The sequence below is a fragment of the Sitophilus oryzae genome, unplaced genomic scaffold, assembly GCF_002938485.1.
Source record: "Sitophilus oryzae breed Bouriz unplaced genomic scaffold, Soryzae_2.0 scaffold_172_pilon_pilon, whole genome shotgun sequence".
NCBI lineage: Eukaryota > Metazoa > Arthropoda > Insecta > Coleoptera > Curculionidae > Sitophilus > Sitophilus oryzae.
The window spans coordinates 4,768,736-4,791,549 of NW_022146424.1; the positions used below are offsets into that span (position 1 = coordinate 4,768,736).

The window sequence follows — 22,814 nt, forward strand, 5'->3', positions numbered from 1 at the left end:
GTGTCTCATTTCAGTTTGGTTTATAATGCTCAGAGAGACAGGTTGGTGCAAACCTATCTCACTTTTTAATAAAACGGAAGAGATGCTGTAAACAAAATTTTCATAGCCCTCCTTGTTTCTGAGCTACAAGGTCTTTTTGAAAATTTTTGCAATTTGCGACATCCCCTGTACCTATTGTGATTCATACGGTATCTCCGTTAAGGTAGTATCAGACAGAGCTACTTTTGTTGCACAAGTTTTTTGCAGCTAAAAGTTGCATACACTGTTCATACACCATCAGAAAGTAGCCTAAAACGCGCAGTTTTTATGCAGCAGCTGCCTAAAAAAGTTGCAGGTCGACACTACATGCTTTTCATATGTTCACACCAAAGCTATATAACATATTTTGGTAGCCGCAGCCTTGGAGAGGCAACATTCTGGTCCGCAACCAGATTTGGAACTTTCCATTTTTGAACGTTCTTTCGAATATTGTGCACGCAACGTGTAAATTTTCTTTTTTATATCTTCATCGGGCATATGTAATTCAGAAGAAATTTCCGAAATAGCGATTCGTCTTTTCGTTTGGTTGTGATAGAATGGACTTTTTTTACGTTACATAAACACTCCTTTGCCTCTACCGCTTCTATTAAACATTTTACTTGTTCTCTATTCCAAATCGCTTGTTTTCACTTCGACGACATCGCAATTTGTCGGTTAATTCTTTACTAAATACCTACATACAAATCCTGGAGTTAACTGAAAAAAAGTGTATACATTTCGGGCATACTAACAGAATACTGCACCGATGTCCGCAGTAAAAGTTTCAACTGATTAGTAATCTTTTGCTGCACTTGCAACCTTCCTCAACAACTGTTCACACACGGCTATTTCTTATACTGCGCGCAACAAAAAAGTAGCCTACGCAACCAAGCCGCGATCGCAACGTTGCAGGTTGCCTAGGTATTCACACTTGCAGCAGATCAAGTTGCGCAGTTTTTTAATGTGCTGCGCAACAAAAGTAGCTATGTCTGATACTACCTTTACTAGTGAAGATAGAAGGGTGCGGTTTGTACAAACCTATCCCACTTTTTGTTAAACGGAAAATTTTTGGGTATCGAGAAGATGAAAATTGTTTCTTTTAGAACTTTTTACGTAGAATAGATACGCAACAAAAAAGTAGCCTACGCAACCAAGCTGCGATCGCAACGTTGCAGGTTGCCTAGGTATTCACACTTGCAGCAGATCAAGTTGCGCAGTTTTTTAATGTGCTGCGCAACAAAAGTAGCTATGTCTGATACTACCTTTACTAGTGAAGATAGAAGGGTGCGGTTTGTACAAACCTATCCCACTTTTTGTTAAACGGAAAATTTTTGGGTATCGAGAAGGTGAAAATTGTTTCTTTTAGAACTTTTTACGTAGAATAGATACAGTGGCCTAGTCTGATTTTCTACAAAAAAATATATTTTAGAAGATATAAGGTAAAATTATGTTTTCTCAAATAGAATGTAAGTATTAATAAATTATATGTTCTGGCTTGCTATGAACTTCATAAAAATACATAACACTCTATATTTATTTTTACTATTTGGTGCAATATTTGAAATATATAATTTTGTTATTAGTAGGCTGTGATAGATAATAAAAATAATCAAAATGGTGTTTACTAAAATATTCATACACATACTAAAATTTTCTTTGGGACTAAAATATTTTGGTTGAATATATCTTTCTTTTTTTATCAGGTGATTTATTATAAGGGGATCGGTTTGCAAATATCTGAAAGCTTGCCTGTTTTAACATATTCCACAGGGTGTTGAAAAACCAACTTTCACCAAAATATCAACATTTTGTTTTCCCTCGTATAATTAACAGATGGAAAGTTTCGTTTTTAATTTAGAAAGAGGTACTAAAAAGTCAGATAATTTGGCTACATACTGCTTAAAAAATCATCAAAATCGGCTCACTATAACAAAATATATTAAACTGTATAATAGCTCAAAGTTTTAAGGTGTCCATTTTTCGTGCCGGTGAAATGTATTTCGAAAACTATACATTTCAGTCATATACTTTTCTACTGAAACTCGTCTTTATTTTTTTACTAGAATCCGAAAATTATATATAATTAATATATAGGGTGTTCCATTGCAAAAATCACAACTTTGACGAGTAACTTTTTTTGCGGAGACCCTGTAGAACTCTATATAATTTTAGAAAATGGTTTAAATTGATTTCCATACAATAAGTTCAATAAAAACTTTTGTTCTCCCTGCAAAAACCGCGTCGTATATTACGCGCCACCCTGTATAATTCCATTTCAATCATAATTTCAATGATCAGAATATAAGCATAACAGGTGTAGCTTATACATTAGATTCATTTATTTCAATAAATTTACTTAGAAAAAGAATTAAACAAATCAAAAAATTAATAAGAAAATAATTAAGAATTTACTAAAATTACTAAAATAAAAAATTAAAAGCAGCGAAAAAAAATGGGTAAACATTTTAGTATTTTATCTGTAAAATACAATACAGAAGGGGTTTCACATTAACCCTTAAGTACTAACACCCCGTCTCACAGACGCAACGGACTAGCTGACATATGATATCTCCTCTCCTCTACACTTCTAATTATCATCCAACTATGTAATTTCAATACGCATCAAAACAAGTAAAAGGCCGGCAGGGCAATTTGCGAAAGTGTGTAGTTTTCGAAATATTTTAGTTCAAACTGTCGATGCCGTCTGACAGACGGAGTGTTAGCGTTAACGTAAGTTTTTTTTTGAAATTTGTGGAATGAATCAAGAACCTAGTAGCTCAAAACATGTAAAGTATGGCATGAAAAATTACAAGGATACTCTTCTAAAGTGGTTTGAAGGGACTGGCAGCGATAATAGCAAAATAGTGACATAGAATCCGAATGTGGGGAAAATTTTGCCATAGAGAGGGATCATAATTCTGAATTCGAATTAGAAGGTAAAAAAAACGGTTTTTAACTAATATCTAATGGTATGTAGCTGTGTATGTTTTGTTATAGATGATGAAAATATGGATGTGAACGATCAGTAAACTAATATCGAAGAAAGTGAAGATTGTTCAATTTGTTTGGAATGCGCAAAAAAGTGTGTAGGGAACAAGCCCATCTTTAGGCTTTGTCATTTTTTTATTCTTTATATTTTCTTTTGCTTTTTTGTGCTTAATAGATAGCTTTTTATATGCTAAATATAATAATCAATATATTTTTTCATTTTCCTTTCGTTTTTTTTTCTATCTCGATGAGAAACAAAGAGATGTCAAAAATCCAAAATTAGTACTTTTATTTCAAAAATATAAAACATGTTCGCATAAAATAAGCATTAGATATTTTTTTCCTGTAGTTTTAATGCTAATGATTCACTCCACTTACAAAAAATCTGTTAGACACGAACAAAATATGAATTTTTTTAATGCGTCTCTCAGACGGTCTGTTAGTATAGGCGCGACTATTTCAATATGTTAGTACTTAAGGGTTAATACATTAACAGTAATTGAATTCCGAGGTAACAGTCTCTGGGCACTCCACTACTACTAAAAAAATAAATACACGTTTTCTTTTTGGTAGACCTGTATTTATTGAGTATAAAACCTCAATTATTTTAAGAAATACCGCCCTTATTAACAAAATATTTTGTTATTATTATTCGTAACTCAGTAATTACTCTTATTCCCATACCTGACCTAAAGACCGATCTTCACAAACCATCCAAAAAACCTGCATATTTTGTTACATTGTATACGGACAGAACGGTAAAACAATCAATTTATTTTGATCTCTGGACTTTTACCTGTCACAATCATAAATAACTACATATTAAAAACAATTTTTAAACTTTTTTCCACACGCGTCAGTCTTATTTTAGTGTCTTGATCACCTTGATCGAGCAGACTTCTGTTTGTCGAAACAATTTTGATGAGAACGACAATTACCGAAAGGTTACTTGTCTTCATTTTTAAACTAAATAAATAATTATATAGATATACATTGTATGAAATCGAGTTTTTTAGTATCTAGAACGGATGACATGACGCAGATTTTGTCTTTAGAGGTATTTGTTTTCGGTATTTTAATTCAGCTTTATTAAATTAATTTTTAAAATGACATATAATCAATGATTTCACATTGTGATGTTTTTAGTTTGCCAATTTTTTTGATGAGAAGGTATAACCATAGATAAAAGAAAATAATCTACTATTAAGATAGATATGAAACTTAATAGTAAAATTTTGGGTCAAAGCGCCCCTCCGTGTTTTTAGTGGAGACTACGTTTAACCCAGCGCCTTCGCCTTTTCTGCTGTAAATGTTTTTTATGCTTATATTTGAATTCAAAGGATTTATTTTTAAAGTTACACTGATATATTAGTATATCAGAGTAACTTTAATAAAACATAAGAATATATATATTTTACAATTTATTTCTTTATTTATTTTACAGAGTTTCATGTAAATGATAGTAAGTCGACTGGCTGTCTAATGAATAGATCCAGATTTATCCAGAGCGAAAAAAAAAACAAACAACGAATACATACCATATATTTTTTTTTTATCTAAGATACATCCCAAGCAGCATTTGGACGTCGGAACAACGTTGTGTCACGCGACCAAATGTCGGGGCGCAACGTCGGCACAACCTCGTGCCAACCCTAGTCTGCACTAGTTTGGAGAATAATTTTTGGGTCGAAACGACGTTGGATACGACGTTGGCTAGAAGCCTAATTTAGTACAAACTGCAACGTTGTTTAAAATCCTAATTCAGAAATACACAACTAATATGGCGTCTAAGTCGCGTTTTATCCTAAATTGGGATAATTATAGTAAAAAATATTACTTTTTATGATTTAGTTAGAGACATATGTCAGATGGCAGTGAAGGAAAACAAAACAAAAGTATTTAAGTGTGGAGGATGTTTGAAGATCATAATTATTGAAACACTTTAACCGACTCTGTAACTCGTTACCCAAGGCAAAAAGTTAAACGCAAACAACTTTATTGGTAAATGTATTGTTTCTACTTTGAAAATACTAATGGGGCCTTAAAATTAAAGAAATTTTCTTTTGAATTTTTTTTTTTCGGCGTTGTCAGTAAAATGAGAATAATTTATTCGCAGTCGAAAAAATTGTTTCCGCGTGTTTTTGGTCAAATATTTCAAGTTAATGTATTCAAACAGTAGGAATTGCTATTTTAGGAACGAAACATTTTCTTATTTAACAACATGGCGGCTTTCACTTTGTTGTTTTGGAGATTAAGATGGAGAAGTTCGAGTAGTCGCATACTGGACTAATAAAGTCGCAGTTCGGCCTTTCAACAGGTAGTATACTAGTCGCAAGATTGCCTAATTTAGTCATCCTAGAGTCTAGCTTGTGCCGCCCTCTATAATATAAATAAACGAGGGAGTGGATAAACTATCGGTAATATATATGTCGATGTATATTTAAATTTAGTTTTATATGTACCTTTCTTTATGTCCCATTTTAATTAAGTTTTTTTTTATAAAAACAAAACAGCACTGAACTGTCTGACTGAACAGAACAATGAAGTGAAAATTTAAAATTTAAGGTTATGGTTCAATACAGTTGCAAAAGGTAGTGACTCGACGTCCTACCAACGTAAGAATAAGGAAATCTAAACAACGTTGGAATTAGTAAAATTTTGGGTCAAAGCGCCCTCCGTGTTTTTAGTGGAGACTACGTTTAAAACAGACGACTTTTGCATAACGTTGGAATAGGTCCTGAAACTGACGTCGGAAAAGTTTTATTGTCCAACGTTGATATATTACGTTGTCCGAATAACCTAAAGATCACTTAAGCAAAAATATTTTACAAGACAACGTTTATTCGACGTCGCAGAAGCTTCCTACTTTGCTGATAGTACTTAGTCCAACGTCGGCTGTCGTAATAAAACGTTTAAATTTATTTTAATAGGCGTAAAGCGAACTATTTTTACATGTAACTAATCCAACGTTGTGCTTAGTAAACATGTTTTCGCAAGTCGAAAAATGACACAGGGATACCTTATCGTCTTTGGAAACACGTACATTTTGCAGTTTTGTTAGTTTCTTTGTAAGATGCAACACAACAAGAAAACACCATTTTTATAGTTAATAAATAATGAAACTATTTCTGACTATGATATTTAAAATTTAGATAGATAGAAAATTAGAAAACAAACGAGTATTTGCAAACGCAGGCCCAAATTCAATAAAAATAAAAAAAATTCCTGCGAAAATCAGGCTTTTTTCACTGAAAAGGTATTTTTTGATTTATCAGCAGTCATTGTCAAGTTGACAATATACAGGGTGTTTTCAAATTAGTCTAAAAAAATTATGATGTGATTCCTCATGTGTTCTTAAAACAATTTTTATATAACCATTGGATCTAAAGTACTTCCTTTCTGATCTACAGGGTGTTAAAATTAAAAAAAATCGATTTTTTTGCTTAACATAAATGGTACACCACTGCTTTTTTAAAGAAAATATATTTTTTTCTTGACTGGCCATCCTTTTTCAACAAAATTGATCTTTTGAGTTTTTCTTGTTCATCAAACGGTTGTCGAGAAAAAAATAAATATACTTATATTTTTTAGATTAATTAGGAAACACCCTGTATATGCATATCACAGGCAACCAAATAAACTAGTAACCTCTAAAAATTATTTTTCCTACCACTAGCGACATACCGTGTTTTTAGTGTGTACTAAATTATTTTATCAAAATTTCACCATATAAGTTTCCAGGCAATGGGTATAACCGAGGGTATAATGCAGTAGCGGCTCGTGGCCATTATTGTGGGGAGGTCAATATCTAAAAATATTGCGTCGATTTTTTTTAAGACGCGCCCTCGGACGCGCCTAAATTTAATTGGTTTCTTACAAGGTACTTGTACGTTTTTTTAAAGGAAAATAAATCTAAAAATAAATATAAATTCTGTTAAAATGAAACCTACCCTTTCATTTTTAAACAGGTGGTCTAGTGTCATTTCACTAAAAATCCAGTCAATGTTCTTTACACAAATTTTCCACGGTAGGATTTAAAATACACATAAATAATAATGTCACAAAAATATAAATGCATATATACACATACACAATTCTAAAAGTCTTATTTCACATTTTTTTATATGTTAAGTGAATGCGGCGTTCTTTCTCTAAACGTTTTTCGAAATTTAAGCAATTTTTTCTTTTAACCGCACGATTTAACAAACTAAACACCATGTTGTCTATTTTAAAATATCTATTCCCGAATCCGTCAACTACAGTTCATCATTTATCCATAACTAGAAAATTATGAATTATTACCTACACAAATTTCGCACTACACGTCAAACTAGATGGGATTTCTTTCGATATTAAAAATTTAAATATTGCTTTATATTGACTCAACCAAATATTATACGCGATAAACGATACAAAAACTTAGGTTGTTTTATAATTTGAGTTTTTAAAAACATTTTCATTTTCATACCCTAGGTATATCTCTACTTTATTCGATAGAAAATGACACTCTGAATAGAATGACATATCATACGTCAACTTTTGACATTGTCGCTTAAAAACAGATCGTATTATAAATTTCAATCCAGGGTGCCACGGCGGTGTTAAAAACACTAAGTTTTAATCAAGGAGCATTGGAAAAATAGTTTTGATCGTCTATTGTTTTTCGTGTCTTGTCTAGGCCGGTTAAAAGATGCACAAATCGTATTTTTAATCATATGTCAATTTTTTTAAATGGAACAAGGGTGACTGATTAGCATATTTCGAAAAAGCATTTTTTATGAATATATTGATACTTGGTATTTCGAGTCAAATTGTCGTTATGAACCGCGTGTTACAATTTCAATTAAACCATATGCGAAAATGTCAAAAGTTGACATATGATATGTCATTCTATTTAGAGTGTCATTTTCTATCGAATAAAGTACAGATATACCTAGGGTGCCATTTAAAAATCAGAAGTTATAGTCGGTTCCGGTGAAACAGGAAGTGACCAAAAACAATGGAATGCGTCAATCAATCCTAATTTATGTCATATACTAAAATACCAAATCTTGTTTTTTTATTAGAAAAAATAAAAAAATTATGGGGTTGAGCCACTTTTGGGACGCAGCCGGTATAATAGACAGTACCGGGTTAAATAAATGTAGTTTTCATTTTATCCACTTCCTAAAAGCTTGCTTTAATGAAACAGATCCCTGTTTTCTCTAATTTACATAATAAGACATCACTTACCAGAAAAAAAAATTACAACAATCATGAAGTTTTTTCTCTTTCCTCGTCGCCGATTTTATTATAACTATAGAATAGATCCTGTTTTGATTAACATTCGGGGTGTAAATGTTTGACTAAAATTAAAAATTAATTTATTAATTTCAAAAATTAAATAGGTAATTTCGATTATATGTATATTAAATTTTTTTCTATAATATGTATTTTATTATTTTTATCGCTTTTGGACGTTTTTTTTCTAAACTTTTATTTAAAAAACCTCTCCTAAATCTTAATAAAATATAAAAAAGTTAAATACGATATATTTTTAATTGAATTATAGCTTCATTAAAATAAAAAATTACCCGGCTATGGTACGGAGAGTTCAGGTGTACTGAGGAACGAAAGACAGTGTTACATTCCAGAGCCATGTAGGTGAAATATTCAAAATGGTTCCAGCAAAAGTTTCCCAATTATGACGGATGATGGCGCTGATCGTCAAGATTTTTGGACAGGGATTTTGCTTACCGACAATACGACCTGAGCTACGACCGGACCAGGACCAATCAGAATGATCAGTCTTTCTTGGACATTTGCCGCGGAGTGTGTTTTAATTTCTGTTGTGATAAGTGTGGTTGTGTTTGCAGTTTGATTTTTCGGTTTTGATATTACCTATGTTAAAATTAATTTTGAAGTATTGTATCACCTGTTTTTATGTATTAGTACTTTTTTTAGTTCAATGATCTGATATGTTATGATTTGTTAATGTTTGTTTAACAATTGTTATACCAAAGAGGTTATACTTAATATATCAATTTGCATAGCCTAACTTTTTTATCAATAAACTTTGTAGATTTTCAGATTATTTAATTCCTTTTGTTTCCGTTTGTAATTTTATTTTTAAGACATATTATGTGATTGTTTCAGATAATATGTTTTAAAAATAAAATTGCAAATAGGGAATAAAAATAATTAAAATAAAAAAGTGTATTTTACAATTCCCCCGGCCCCGCACCCCTTTGGCTAACCTGTAAATGTCAGCTTTGTCGAGAGATAGCGTTACGAAAATGGAACCGAATTATTACAATTAACTTGGGCTTCTTTTTCATTAGTATATTCTTTGTTACATTCCTCGTCAGAGTCGTCAGGGAACGACCGTTACGACGGAGACAACCTATCTATCGCTCGTGTTGCACTCGTTAGAGCCTAAAACAATAACACAACAATAATAAGACATTGTCTGACCGCATCTTCCAGCTATTTATGAATGAGATGCTCAGTCTATATTTTATTTTAAGTCTATGGTTTGTACAAACCGCACCCTTCTATCTTCACTAGTAACGGAGATACCGTATGATTTCAACCAAAATGGGACACCCTGTATATCCTGTGAGACCCTAATACCATTTTATAACAAGAAATAAATAAACTTAAAATAAAACTAACTTTTTGTACTATTATCATTATATTAGTAATATTTACAGACTTTAAAGAAATATAATTAAAACGTTCTTTGTATTGTTGATTTTTTTTTTCACAACTCTAGTTTCAAATATATTTGAATGGCACTTAAATATTAACATCTTTTTATATCTATAATAAAAGAAAATAACATAATTTCTTCTTAGAAATATTTAGTTCAGTTTCATTAAATCATAAAAAATATCTTCATATTTTTATTCATGATTATTAAACATGAACTTTACGTTGTATTTTGAGCATTGAGCAATTTTGATCAGTGTGTACTAGTATTTCCTATTTATTTTATTTATACAATGTGATTTTCTACATTTAGAAATCTAATATACATACATATACTCGTATATATTAATTTAGTTATGTAAAATGCTTATCATATATCTAAAATATCTATATTAAGAAATCCTTAAACGGTAATTTATTAATTTATTTTAAATTAATATCATAATGGTTTGTTTCAATGTCTGTATTACTACTAAAATAAACTAAAATTTATATTCAAGTTGATGAATATACGAATGCTTCTTCACAAATTTTGTAAATCTGCAACAAAAATAAAATATTTAAAAATTTTTCACAAAAAATTACCATCTGGTACTGAATAATCTGTAGTAAAAGCTTGTAAAATTTTATAACAGAGGTATAATTGATATAGCGGGTGCGTCTCAAAAGTGGCCCACCCTTATAACTTTTTTATTTCAGAAAAAAAAACGAGATTTAGTCGGTTATATGTCATAATTTAGCATTGATCGACATATTCAATTGTTTTGGTCACTTCCTGTTTCACCGGAAATGACTACAATTTTTGATTTTTAAATGGCACCTTCGGTATATTTCTAATTTATTCGATAGAAAATTCAACACTCTGAGAAGAATGACATATTCTATGTCAACTTTTGACATTTTCACTTAAAAACAAAATCGTAGTTTTTTCGTCGTTTTTCGTCCTTGGCCGGTTAAAAGTTGCTTAAATCGTATCTCAACTTTTTCATATGGAACAAAAGTGACTCATTAGCATATTTGGAAAAAGCATTTCTTTGCGAATAATTTGGTGTCACACATTTGGTATTTCGAGTCAAGTTGTCATTATAAACCGCATGTTACAATTTCAAATAAGCCATATGCGAAAATGTAAAAAATTGACATATGATATGTCATTCATGAGTGTCAGTTCCTATCGAATAAAGTAAAAAATACCGAGGGTGCCATTTAAATACCAATACTTGCAGTAATTCCTAGATGTAGTACGTAAATCAATCCTAATTTATGTCATATACTAACATACCAATCATTTTTTTATCTCAAAAAATTAAAAAGTTATAGAGATGAGCCACTTTTGAGACGCTCCCGTATAACAAATCAATAGAACTTATTATGTAGCAATGTTATACCTATCTATCTACAATTTTTATCTGCGTTGTCCTCTGCCATTAATTTGAGCGCCTGTCATTATGACAGGTCCAGGTGTCATTCCGCGCGGGTCGTACATGCCTCGAGGTACCTCAGATCTTTCGATTTCATCTCCGGAAAGGTCAAGATCCTGCACCATCTGCATTATTTCTCGTTCTTTTTTTATATCCTCTCGATCTATATCCTAAAAATCAACTTCTTAATTATACCTATTACAAAAATGCTTTGAAAATATATTTTTTCCAGATAATTGAGACCGTTTAAAGTAAGAAACAGTAAAGCTTCATTCAGAACCTCGCAATTAGTGGAATAAATTAGTGGTTTCAATGAGGAAGATGCATATATTTTATTTTTCGCCAGAAACTGTTCAATTTATTAGAATAAATATGTGTAAATGCAAAAAAAAACTTTTTTCTTGAAAGCAGTACCACAACTTTATAAAACGGGCCATTAAAATACTATGGATAACGCAAACGACGCCTCGCGAATTGAAACGATATTCTATTGGTCTGACGTCACCCGCCGTTCTCGTCGACGCGCGATGGCCAGCAGCAGCCAGACGTGTTCCGTTTATGCACGTATTTAGGTGGCGTACTAAGACATTTTTGTTGCTTTTAGCGTTGATTGAAGGAGCTTTTTATGCTTTTTTGTGCAGTTATTATTTGTATGTGTTGTGTGTTCTGAGAATTTTTTAAGTAATGGCAGATTCCGGGTTTGTAAAAGCACAATCAGATAACTTGCCAAAAGTCGATGCTTTTATAAATACAAATTCCCAATTTATTGGTGCTGAATTACGAGGAAAAAAACAGAGAGATATGTAACATTTATTCTTTGTAGTACTGAGGCATATTTAAGTATAAGTAGGTACCTACTGTTACGAACTTTTATATAGTTATAAATTAATGTTATAAACTTATTTTTCAGATCAGGTAGGGAGACGTATGGAGATAATGCTGTAGGTTATGTAGAAGTGAAAAGAGACAAAAATATTTGTTTAGTACGCGGAAAAATAACTCCAGAGAACAGCGTGAAAAAGAAAGTTTTTTTTATATATTGACACCCCCTTACCCATGTTATTTTTAAAGATTGTTTTTTTACGAAATTATAGGAAATAAATTGTTTATCAGTAATGAACATATTATACAAGGTGTCCCATAAGCAAACGCCAAAATTAAGTTACTTTTTTAAGTGAAACACCCTATATATTTTTGGATTCTTCGGAAATTTCTAGATATTCTAGATATATTTCATGTATAATATCCTATAAAAATTCAAATGTTTACGAAATATTGACAGTTGAAAAGCGAAAAATACCTACAATTTTCTGCACCACTTTTTTTGAGTCACCCTGTATAACTAGAATTAATTTTAAAAGAGAGTATATGAAAAACCGTGCAACTTTTTTATTTAATGTTTTCTTCTAAAACTTGCAGTTAAGGCTGTATGTGGGTGTCAAAATATATTGAATAACCCTGTACATTCAAATTTCATATACCTATGTAAGACAATATACATAAATATATGAACTTACATGAAATGATCTTCATAACAATAAATCGTAAAAATAGAGGATAATTTAACGTTTTTCTTTTCATCTCTTCTCATGGCCTTGGACCATTTTTTTCTGTTTTCGCTCATCCATTACTATTTATAAATATCACTAATTACTAATTATGTATTATTAACACAAAACTGTGTAAAATAAAACACGCGTCTGGCTCCACTCAACCAGAAGAACGGCGGGTGACGTCACAGCGGGCAAGGCGCGGTAGAGAGCGTTTGCCCGGCCATTTAAATTAACAATATTTAATTATTTTATATTAGAGGCATTTCTTAACCGATATCAACGATTTATTTTTGTTCATTTTGTAATTATATGAACTATTTTTAAAACCATTATTTAAAAAATATGCATTTTCCTCATTACACTTTATACTTTTTTTAGTTTACGATCATTTACAATGTCTAACAAACACAATTAAAATTAATAGAATATCCTAGCAACAGCTTCCAATAGTCAGTTCATAGAGAAAGCCCAATATTTAGCTATAATATATAAATAATAATATATAATAATAAAATAATAAACTTTTAATGTATAACCAAATTTTGTCTTGACGGATGATAATCAAAGGCCAAAATGACATCTGTCGCAAATTTTGTATTTGCTGATTGCTAGTGAAAGTATAATTACTGAAAAGTTAAATGTTTGTTAACTTTTTCCACTCAATTGAAAATGCCTACCACTAATTTTGCCGTTCTGAATGCAAATGCTAAAATTACAGAACAAACTTCTACGCTAATTGGCACCACTAATTTCGAGGTTATGAATGAAGCTATAGTTTGGATGAATCTTGAGCACAGTCGAGTTTGAGTGACAGACAGTAAATTTTGAGCACAGTTTAATTACTTTATAAATATTAGAAATGTATATTTGGAAATATTATTAATCAGGAAGTAACAAATATGTCAACTCCATATAAAAGTACATTTTGCCTTTTAAATTTATAAAAATACGTAGAACTTCTTATCTACTAATAATTTTGATAAAAAAAACATTTTTTTTGGACCAAACCTTGTGAGATACCTTAATATAACCTTTGAAACCTATATTTTTAATACACTTATTCAATAATAAATTTAGAAGACATTGGAGACTAATTAATATATATATATATATATATATATATATATATATATATATATATATATATATATATATATATATATATATATATATATATATATATATATATATATAATATACTTGATACGATCCAAGTGGCGTCCAAATAAGACGTGCGCAGCGTCCAAATATATTTCATCCAAGTACACTTTGACCGTGTTAACTAAGCTCTTTATCTTTATACTTACATCATGAACTCCATTTGGTATAGGACTGGCAAACTTCAAATTCGCCAAACTTCCATAACTTCGACTTCGGTGTTCTTGCCTGATAGAGTAAGAGAATGCCCTTTCATTAAGGTGGCCTTTTTTCCTATAAATGAAGTTATGTAATATGAATATCAATAATATTTTGTTAGAATTATAAATCTACCTATATATTCCTGTGTTGAATGGACTTTCATCATCTCTTATTAAATTTGGATCATCAAGTCCGTTCATACTTTGGGCTAATTTTTTATTTAGTTTGCTTTGCTTTTCCACAGATCTTTCTCTACTTCTTCGTTGTTTACCTAAAATCAATAACATTGTTGCTAAATAATTGTAATTTACGGATAAGATGCTGATGAATCAGTTACTAAAATAACGGAATTGCTAATGGGGAAAATTGTTTACGATCGATTGTTGATCGATTGATCAACACAACGATTTGTTTCTCAGTCTTGAGTGAACACCGCCTACAAGACTGACTGCAGTAATTTTTAATCATATTCTTGCTGGTATTTTAATTTGTAGCTTTTCCTGGGCCGTATTATAAGTTTTCCTAATTCGGAGGTAGATTTTTGCAAGTAGCATTTAAATGCCCATTCTGAATAAAACAAAATTCTAGGCGAAAGCACAACTTTAATTAACGCCTATTCAAAAAGTCTAATACAACTTTTATACAAAATTATCTGGGGAGATAATATTTAACCTTTTCAAAATTTACAAGGGATTTCCTATGCCCCGTGTTCTCACACGGTATACAGGGTGTTTCAAAATGTGCCATCTCTCGTGGGGAGAGCAGAACAAAGAGAAGGGGTGTAAGAACTATTCCTCACGTAAAAATAAGATTTATTTTTCATATCAACATAGGTCAGATTCTGCTTTGTTTCGTAGCTACAGGGTGTTAAAGTCTTAATAATCTTTGGATTTATTATAACTTTCTTCCAAGTACTTTTAGTAATTCGTGTATTTCGATAGTAAATCGAAAAAATATTAAGATTTCAACACCATGTAGCTACGAAACAAAGCAGAATCGGACCTATGTTGATATGAAAAATAAATCTTATTTTTACGTAAGGAATCTCCTCACGAGAGATGATACATGCTTTTTAAAACACCCTATATATTTTATACTAACCTTGACTTTCCATTGTAGCATAATGTTGCATCAGGTAAGCTTCGTGGGGAAAGTTGACTGGTTGGTAGCTAGCTACAGGACTGAGCGCTCGATTACTGGGCATATAAATCGGTTCCTCCATGGGCACTTGTTTGTGTTTCTTCTTCGATTTGGTTAAAGTTGAAGGCGCGGGTGCTGGTATGATTACTGGTCCTATTGGTACCATGGGAGGTGGTATAGGTCTCGCTGGTATCAGCATCTTGCCTTTCGGCCTATGAGAAAAGGTATTTCCTAAAAGAAAAGACAATAACAATGAATAACTTTTCTGTAAATAAATTGATCGTGGATCGCATATTCAAATCTAGAAAGGTATTGAAATATATGTATAGAAAACATATATGAAGCGAACCAAATTCAAGCCAAAATTAACGCGGTACTGACCAAACCAGTAAAGGTAGGCCGTGGTATCCGACAAGGTTTAGTTAGGTTAGGTTAGGAACCCTCTTCTTTTCAACATCATTATGAACGAAATAATAGGAAATGTACGTTTACTGAAGGGATACAGTATGGGCGACCAGGAAATTACTATTCTGTGCTATGCCGACGACGCCGTATTGGTAGCTGAAAATGAGGACGATCTACAGCTTATTACATCGATTTAACTGCACTGCCAAATCACTTAATATGATAATATCGACCCAGAAAACTAAATGCATGACGACAATAAAAGTACCACTAAGATGCAAACTGGAAGTCGAGGGCAATGCTATCCATCAAGAGATGAAGTTTAAGTATCTAGGCTCAGGATATGGTGATGTAGAAGCGGAGGTGCGAGAACGGACAACGAAGGCAACCAGAATAGCAGGATGCCTGAATGACACGATATGGCGAAATAAAAACATTGAGGTGGAAACTAAAGCGAGAATTTACAAAGCAACGGTACGACCAATAATGACATACACTGCAGAAACTCGACCTGATACAGCGACAACTAAACAACTACTAGAGACAACCGAAATGAGAGTACTACGCAGAATAGCTGGAAAGACGCTTCTGGACAAGGAGAGAAATGAAAGCATAAGAAGAGCATGCAAGGTAAAAAATGTAAATGAGTGTACTCAGCAGAAAGGAAGAATGGAACGAGCATATTAGCAGAATGGACAACAGAAGGATAGTGAGAGTTGCACGCGACAAATCACCGCTAGATCGCAGAAGCTTAGGACGTCCACAAAAACGATGGAACGACAACTTGTGAGACTGACCCTTTGTCTGACCGGTAGAGAAGACGAAACCAAACAGGCGATTCGTTTACTATGAAGAAGGAAGAAGAAGAAGACGAATGTATAGAAAATACTTGAATTTAAACAAAAAAAATATAAAAGTATAAAGAAGAGAGATGACAACAAGTGTCAAATCGAATGGTTTGAATCTTTTCAGATCATTTCAGTAAATGTACGAGCTAAATTTAAACATACTGAGATGAGATGGAGATACATTTTCTAGTGCTTTTTACTTTAACCAAAAAAAAAATTGTTTTTAAGAAACACGAGAAAACTTCTTGTAATAATAAGGCACAATTTTATAGACATTATTTATAACAAAAGTGGTAGTTTACCATGATGTTTGAAAAACTTTGGATTTGGTAAGGTTCCTTGGTACGGTCCTGGCGGTGGTCCTACGATATATACAGGTTGAGGAGGGCCAGGGGGCATGCTCATTTCCCTTAAATCTCTTGGCATGCTATGTCTTGGTTTCATTAAGGTTCCTGAGACGCTACTAGCCTAAAGAACAGATAATAGAGTTTATAAATTGATCAACAAAACCAAAGTTTCAGCTATAATATGAGTTTTTAAATAAATTCAATTACTTCTACTGCTTATTTATTTTTAGCTTCATTTTTTCTTTAATTTAGTTAAAAACATCAAGTTTAACTTGATATTACTAATATACAAATTAATATACCCTGCTGGTGAGGCAAACTATGCGGTCTGGATTTTAATGCCTGTGACAGAGAATAAAATATAAATAACCGGTTGACAGACAGAGAGACAAAATCGAAAACGACATACAGTGTTGCCGGTTTTTTTACATTTGTAGGAAAATGTGTGTAGAAAAATATAAGCTATTTTAAAAACTTTCATGTATACTACTGAAATGAAGATAATATACCTAAGCAATATACAGACCGGACCACCGTAGTAGTAACATAGGCAGAACCGGACCAATTAGCGTAAACCCGTCGGCCGAATAAAAGCAGGCGAAAAAATGCGATAAAATAAAAATAGGTAGATATGTGATAAGAATGTTTCATAATTTATATTTATTCGTGTTTTAATAGCCAAAACGAATACATAGATTCTCGCGACAGTTCTTGTGTAAAATTTATATTTTAAGTAAAATAATGGATGTTTACGAAGTTCGTGAGAAAATTCAAATTGTAAAATGGTATTTCCAAACTAGGTCTTATCGGGATATACAAACAATTTTTCCACAAACTTTTGTAAACAGGGCAATTCTATCTTTGCCTACTATATCAAGAGTTATTAATAATTTTGAAACACATGGGTGCGTGTCCCCACAAAAACACATGAAGCCTGATGTGTTGATTAATGAAGAACAGGAGTTAAAGCAAGTGTTTAACCGTTCAATTAGTGGATATGGAACTATTTTGTGGCCCGCTAGATCACCAGATCTTTCTCCCAATGATTTCTTTTTGTGGGGTTATGTAAAACCCAAAGTGTATGGTCATAATAGGGCTAATAATCTGGATGAGCTTCAAGTAAAAATACGAGAGGCTTTCCAAACTATTAGCCCTAATATGTTAGCCAATGCCAGACGGGGATTTTACGACCGCCTAGGCTTCTCTCTAGCACAAGAAGGTGGTCTTTTTCAACACTTGTTATAACTTTTTTTTTTATTTAGAGTAATATTTTAGTTTTTTTTGGGTTTAGAGAATTTATTTATTTTTAGTTTTGGCTTGTAAACACACTCAAATAATAAAGATTTAAGTATTTTTATTTTAAATGTTACCTTAAGTGAAGGTAAACACTTAAAATGAAAATAATAAATACTCGGGACTCCTCGCGTCGTATTCCTAGTCTGTCACGATCGACCCGTCCAAGCACAACTGCAACTACATACTGTCTGACTAGCCGACTAGCCGGCAGTGAATCTCGAGTACGAACACAAATTGGGTAAACGTAAATTCGTCCGGCAACTTGCTATGTTACTAGTAGCCTGGTCTTCTCTGTATAATCTATTACAGCTGTAGTAAAATGAGTAAATAAGAGTGAAAAATAAAGTTTCAACCCTAGATGCAAGATTTTTCTTAAACGTTTAGTTGCGCGGTTTGAAATTTTGATGCAAAATCCGGCAATACCGCATAGAAGAAACGTATTGACCCAATGCTTATCTCTTTTTAATACATTGTTTGATTTTCCACTGAGCTGTCTACATCACTGTCTTACACGTTAAAATCCAGACCGCACAGTTTCGATGACCAAATCGGTACCTCTATCTGTAATCCAAATGTTTACTATCCTATCCACTGCGCCACTAATATTATAAAATTGTATATCGATACGTTTATGATCGTAAATTTCAAAACTAAATATGAAGCATGTCTTTTTGGTATCAAAATAAGTTCATTGGACATAATTTACATTTACAAAATATACAAGAGTGGTTCATTTATTCGTTAGATGGCATCAAACTTTAAAAAATTAAACACATTTTTTTAAGATATTATTAAAACCCTTATTTCGATTTGAATGGGATTTGGTGTGCTGTGTTTTGCTACCGCATTTTTCCTCTTTTTTTTCTTGTAAATTTAATTTACTAATTACATATGGTGTCATATTATCAAGATGTTGTGTTTTATAATTTAAATTTAAACACAAATTTCGTGTATAAAAAAAACGCATATCAGCAGATTTCTTATCTAAATATCTATAAGCAGTTTAAGAGTGAGTAATTAAATAGTTATTAATATCTTACTTTTCCATTCATAATAGGATGGTACAAATCTTCCCTCGATCCTGCCAGTGACTTTGACAGACCTTTACTCTTCTTCTTCTTCTCTTTGATTGGTGGCGGAGGTACAGATACAGGTTGCGCGATTTGTCGAGGTCTAGAAGGCCGGCTTAACGTAGATGAAGGTGCGTATACGTCATAAATGCCGTCTAGATTGTCTTGACTACCTGCCCAAACCTACAAACAAGAAAGTCTTCAGAATTTATTTTGTGGATAACAACAAAACTTCTACTAATTTTTTTCAAACGTCAAAAAGTATTAATTTTGCGACGTGATTCGCAATATAAAAACGTTATTTTAACGCCTAGGCATAAAAGTTTACGCCTAAGCACAAAAGTACGAAAATATATTATTAACAAATTATTAAACTGATACAAACAAATTCAACGAGCGTAACCATAGTTTCTCGATTTATAATGACTTACAAAGTAATACTTTTAAATATTTTTATATAATTTGCAACGTTTGGAATTGTTTAAAAACTTATTTGTGACGTTTGACAAAAATAGCATGTTCTATTCGGAGTAAAAATTCGCCTGTAATGTCAAACGTACAGCCTCGCCATAAAAGTGTCATTTTACTCCTAATAAAACAATAATAACAAATAACACTAAATATCACCTTTTTAAACAGCTTTTATAATAGACCTGATCATCAAAGTTAGATTATCCATTTACACAATGTCTTCAAACAGGTTTACAATTTTTTGGGCTGTGATTATTTTTAATGATAAAACGTTCAAGATAAAATATTGGAGAATATTTAATGGGCATTAACGATTTAAGTACCCACCTTGTGGTTCTCGTCGCCATTGTATATGCTAATGTCATCTTTACCGTTGGTTATGGTGTTTATGGTCATGGTAGAACCGGACTGGGAACGACTCATCTTCCATTCTTCTATCTAAAAAACGTCGAAAGTTGGTTAACCATGATTAAATTTTTAAAATAGTCAAATTTTAACGTAAATATTTTAAATCGGTGATAATATAATATTATTTACAGCTGAGAGAAATAAATTAATTCAAAAAAATGTTTAACACTTTTTTATTTATTAACACTTTCTTATTAAAAAACAAAATATGTTTAACACTTTTTTATTTAATAATAAAATTTACCGGTAAGGAGATTATTCTCTACTGAATTTAAACCTTAAAAATCTACGAATTTTGAATTGCACAGAAGATGATTCTGTTGAATAATAAAGAGAAAAGTTAGTTTACAGTGAAGTTAAATGCGAGTTTGAGAAAGGAAGATGAATAAAAAGTCTTACAGTTGGCCAGATACGAGGGTTGCCTTTCAAGTTTTTCAATCGCTTGATTCTTCACTTGTATTGGGCACGTCGCAATCATTCATTAGAGGATTGAAGAATTGTTAATGCCGAATGGTATACAACAATTTGTTTGCCAACGATCTTCGATGAAATAAGGAAAAAGAACAAAAAACGTCGCATCATTCTTCATCACGAATATGCCAGCTAGCTCCCACAAAGCACGTCAAACAACTGAGTATTTGAAGGAGAAAAAAATCGAATTAATGTCATATTGCCTATAGTGACTTTTCCTTGTTCCCCACTGTCAAACAAAAAATGCGCGGACAGCGGTTTTCACCACCTGAAAAAGCCGTTGAAGACTTTCAAAACAATGTTTCTACGATATAAGCTTCAGAGTTGAAAAATGTTTCTAGAGTTGGTTTCAGCGTATCCAAAAATGTATAGATCATAAGAGCGAATATTTCGAAAGCAATAAAACACTTTGTTTCGAACTTGTTCGTTTCTGTTTTACTTTTTGTAAAAACTTAAAAGGCAACACTCGTAGAAGAGTCAAAAATCTTTTTATTTTTATAATATCTGCCAATAATAATGACATGGTTAGTATTATCATTGATAATGCTAACTTAGCTAGCACCATTAGAGTCTAACCATCAATTGAAGTTGGTCAAAGATTGCCTAGAGAAACTGAGTAAATTAGGCAAAGAAAACAAAGTCCTCTTAGTCTGGGTACCAGCTTACAAAGAGATAGAAGGTAATGAAAAAGAAAACGATCTAATTAGAAAAGGAGCGAACACTCCCCCTAGCTGGACCAGAACCGTTCTGCTTCCCAAGTGGAAACTTCATAAAGAACTCAAGAACCTTGGAGGATTACATCCGGAACCTGCAATGGGAATCCTTCAAAGGTCTAAGACACTCGAAGAAATTTCTCATGACTTACCTTAAGTAAGAACAATGTTCAATTGTTGATGCTAAGAAACAACTGCGAATGCAGATTCTGTGGGGAAAATGGGGAAACACCAGAACCTCATAGAGTACGCCGAGACGACAACCATTCGTGTCATAAACTTTGGTACGTCTAATATAGGAGACGGAGAACTAACCTCTGTAAAACCGTCCCAGATACCGGCTTTCGTCAAAGTTTTTAAGATGAGTTATAACTCATGAAAGGGGGGGGGGCAAAATATATCTGTAAGGTCGCTGTTATTAACCTTCCCTCCTCCGATAAAATCTACGATCTAAAATCTAATATAATCTATATTGTTTTTTTAATATTTTAGGAGATATGCTTCCGGAATTACATATTTCTTCTTATTTCTTGTAGATTTATTAAAGTATCTAATTTACGTTCATTAATACACATCAAAGAAGCCAAAACTAGAAATATTTAAAATCCGGAAATAATGTAGATTTAACAATCTTCTCCTCCAATATTAGAACCCAAGCTGCTTAAGTAAAGATTCAAGATTCTCACAAAAAATAGTCATTTGTTGGCTAGACTAGATAACTCCAAACACCAATTACCGGTTCTGAAACAATATTATTTTAAGACAGCTACGTGCGACCAAATTAAACAATACCGTGCTTGGTAGTTTGTTTTAACAATGAACAAACAGATGTCGAAAATAACGCGAACACCAGTTATTATGACAGTTTACTAACCTTATCTTTGTTAGTCAGCCTTTCGGATGCCAGGGTGCCGTAAATACTTCCCGCCGTGTCAACTTGCTTCGCATAACTAGAATCGGCGTAGGCATGAAAACAACACCTAACCTAAAAAAAGAAATAAAAAAACTTTTGTTAATGAGTCTGCCATTTTCATCCAATTTAAGGGTTGAGGCAAAGTTCTAAAGAGCTGAATGCTTACATTGACTAAATTTGACTATCAACTTTCATTGAATCTGATTAAATTGAATGTGTTTTTTTTAATATTAATTTCTTTATATCTTAATTAACTGTTGGGAAAAATTATTGAGATAAAATTAGTTATTTTTTATACAAGACGATAAAATGGTATTTTATCGTCTACGAGCGATGAAATCGCGAGTGAATTAATTTCGGCAGACGATAATGCAATTTTATCGTCGTGTATAAAACAATATTTTTTTCCTTATCGAGTTACGTTTTAAAAAATATTCAGAAATTATTATCTCAAGGAATTTATTACGAGTAGAAAAAATGTTGTGCTGGGTTGGCGTTGGTTTCTATGTAATTTGACAAATAAATAAAGCTGTCTCTTTAGTTGTCAGTTTTGAGTCAATATTTTTTAATTCTCTTTCGTGTCTATTGCTGACTGAATTGGAGCCAGAAATGACTCAAAATGAAATAAGTAAATTACCAACAGATATTCAGGCTGAGGTGACAAACGCCATATCCAAACTACTTCCATTTAAATCCCGAATAA

General features: G+C 32.1%; 1 protein-coding gene across 1 annotated transcript in view; it reads right to left on the reverse strand.

The window, feature by feature from the left end:
• Positions 1–9,869: 9,869 nt before the first annotated feature.
• LOC115881607 overlaps positions 9,870–22,814 on the reverse strand; it is a 109,823-nt gene continuing 96,878 nt past the window's right edge. Inside the window, exons 5-13 of the mRNA XM_030899155.1 lie at positions 22,073–22,183; positions 19,934–20,044; positions 19,106–19,318; positions 16,725–16,890; positions 15,131–15,400; positions 14,162–14,300; positions 13,978–14,101; positions 11,085–11,287; positions 9,870–10,236 (exon numbers count right to left, since the gene is read on the reverse strand). Coding sequence (XP_030755015.1) covers positions 11,102–11,287; positions 13,978–14,101; positions 14,162–14,300; positions 15,131–15,400; positions 16,725–16,890; positions 19,106–19,318; positions 19,934–20,044; positions 22,073–22,183 — 1,320 coding nt within the window. The 3' untranslated portion in view covers positions 9,870–10,236; positions 11,085–11,101. The remainder of the gene's footprint in view (positions 10,237–11,084; positions 11,288–13,977; positions 14,102–14,161; positions 14,301–15,130; positions 15,401–16,724; positions 16,891–19,105; positions 19,319–19,933; positions 20,045–22,072; positions 22,184–22,814) is intronic.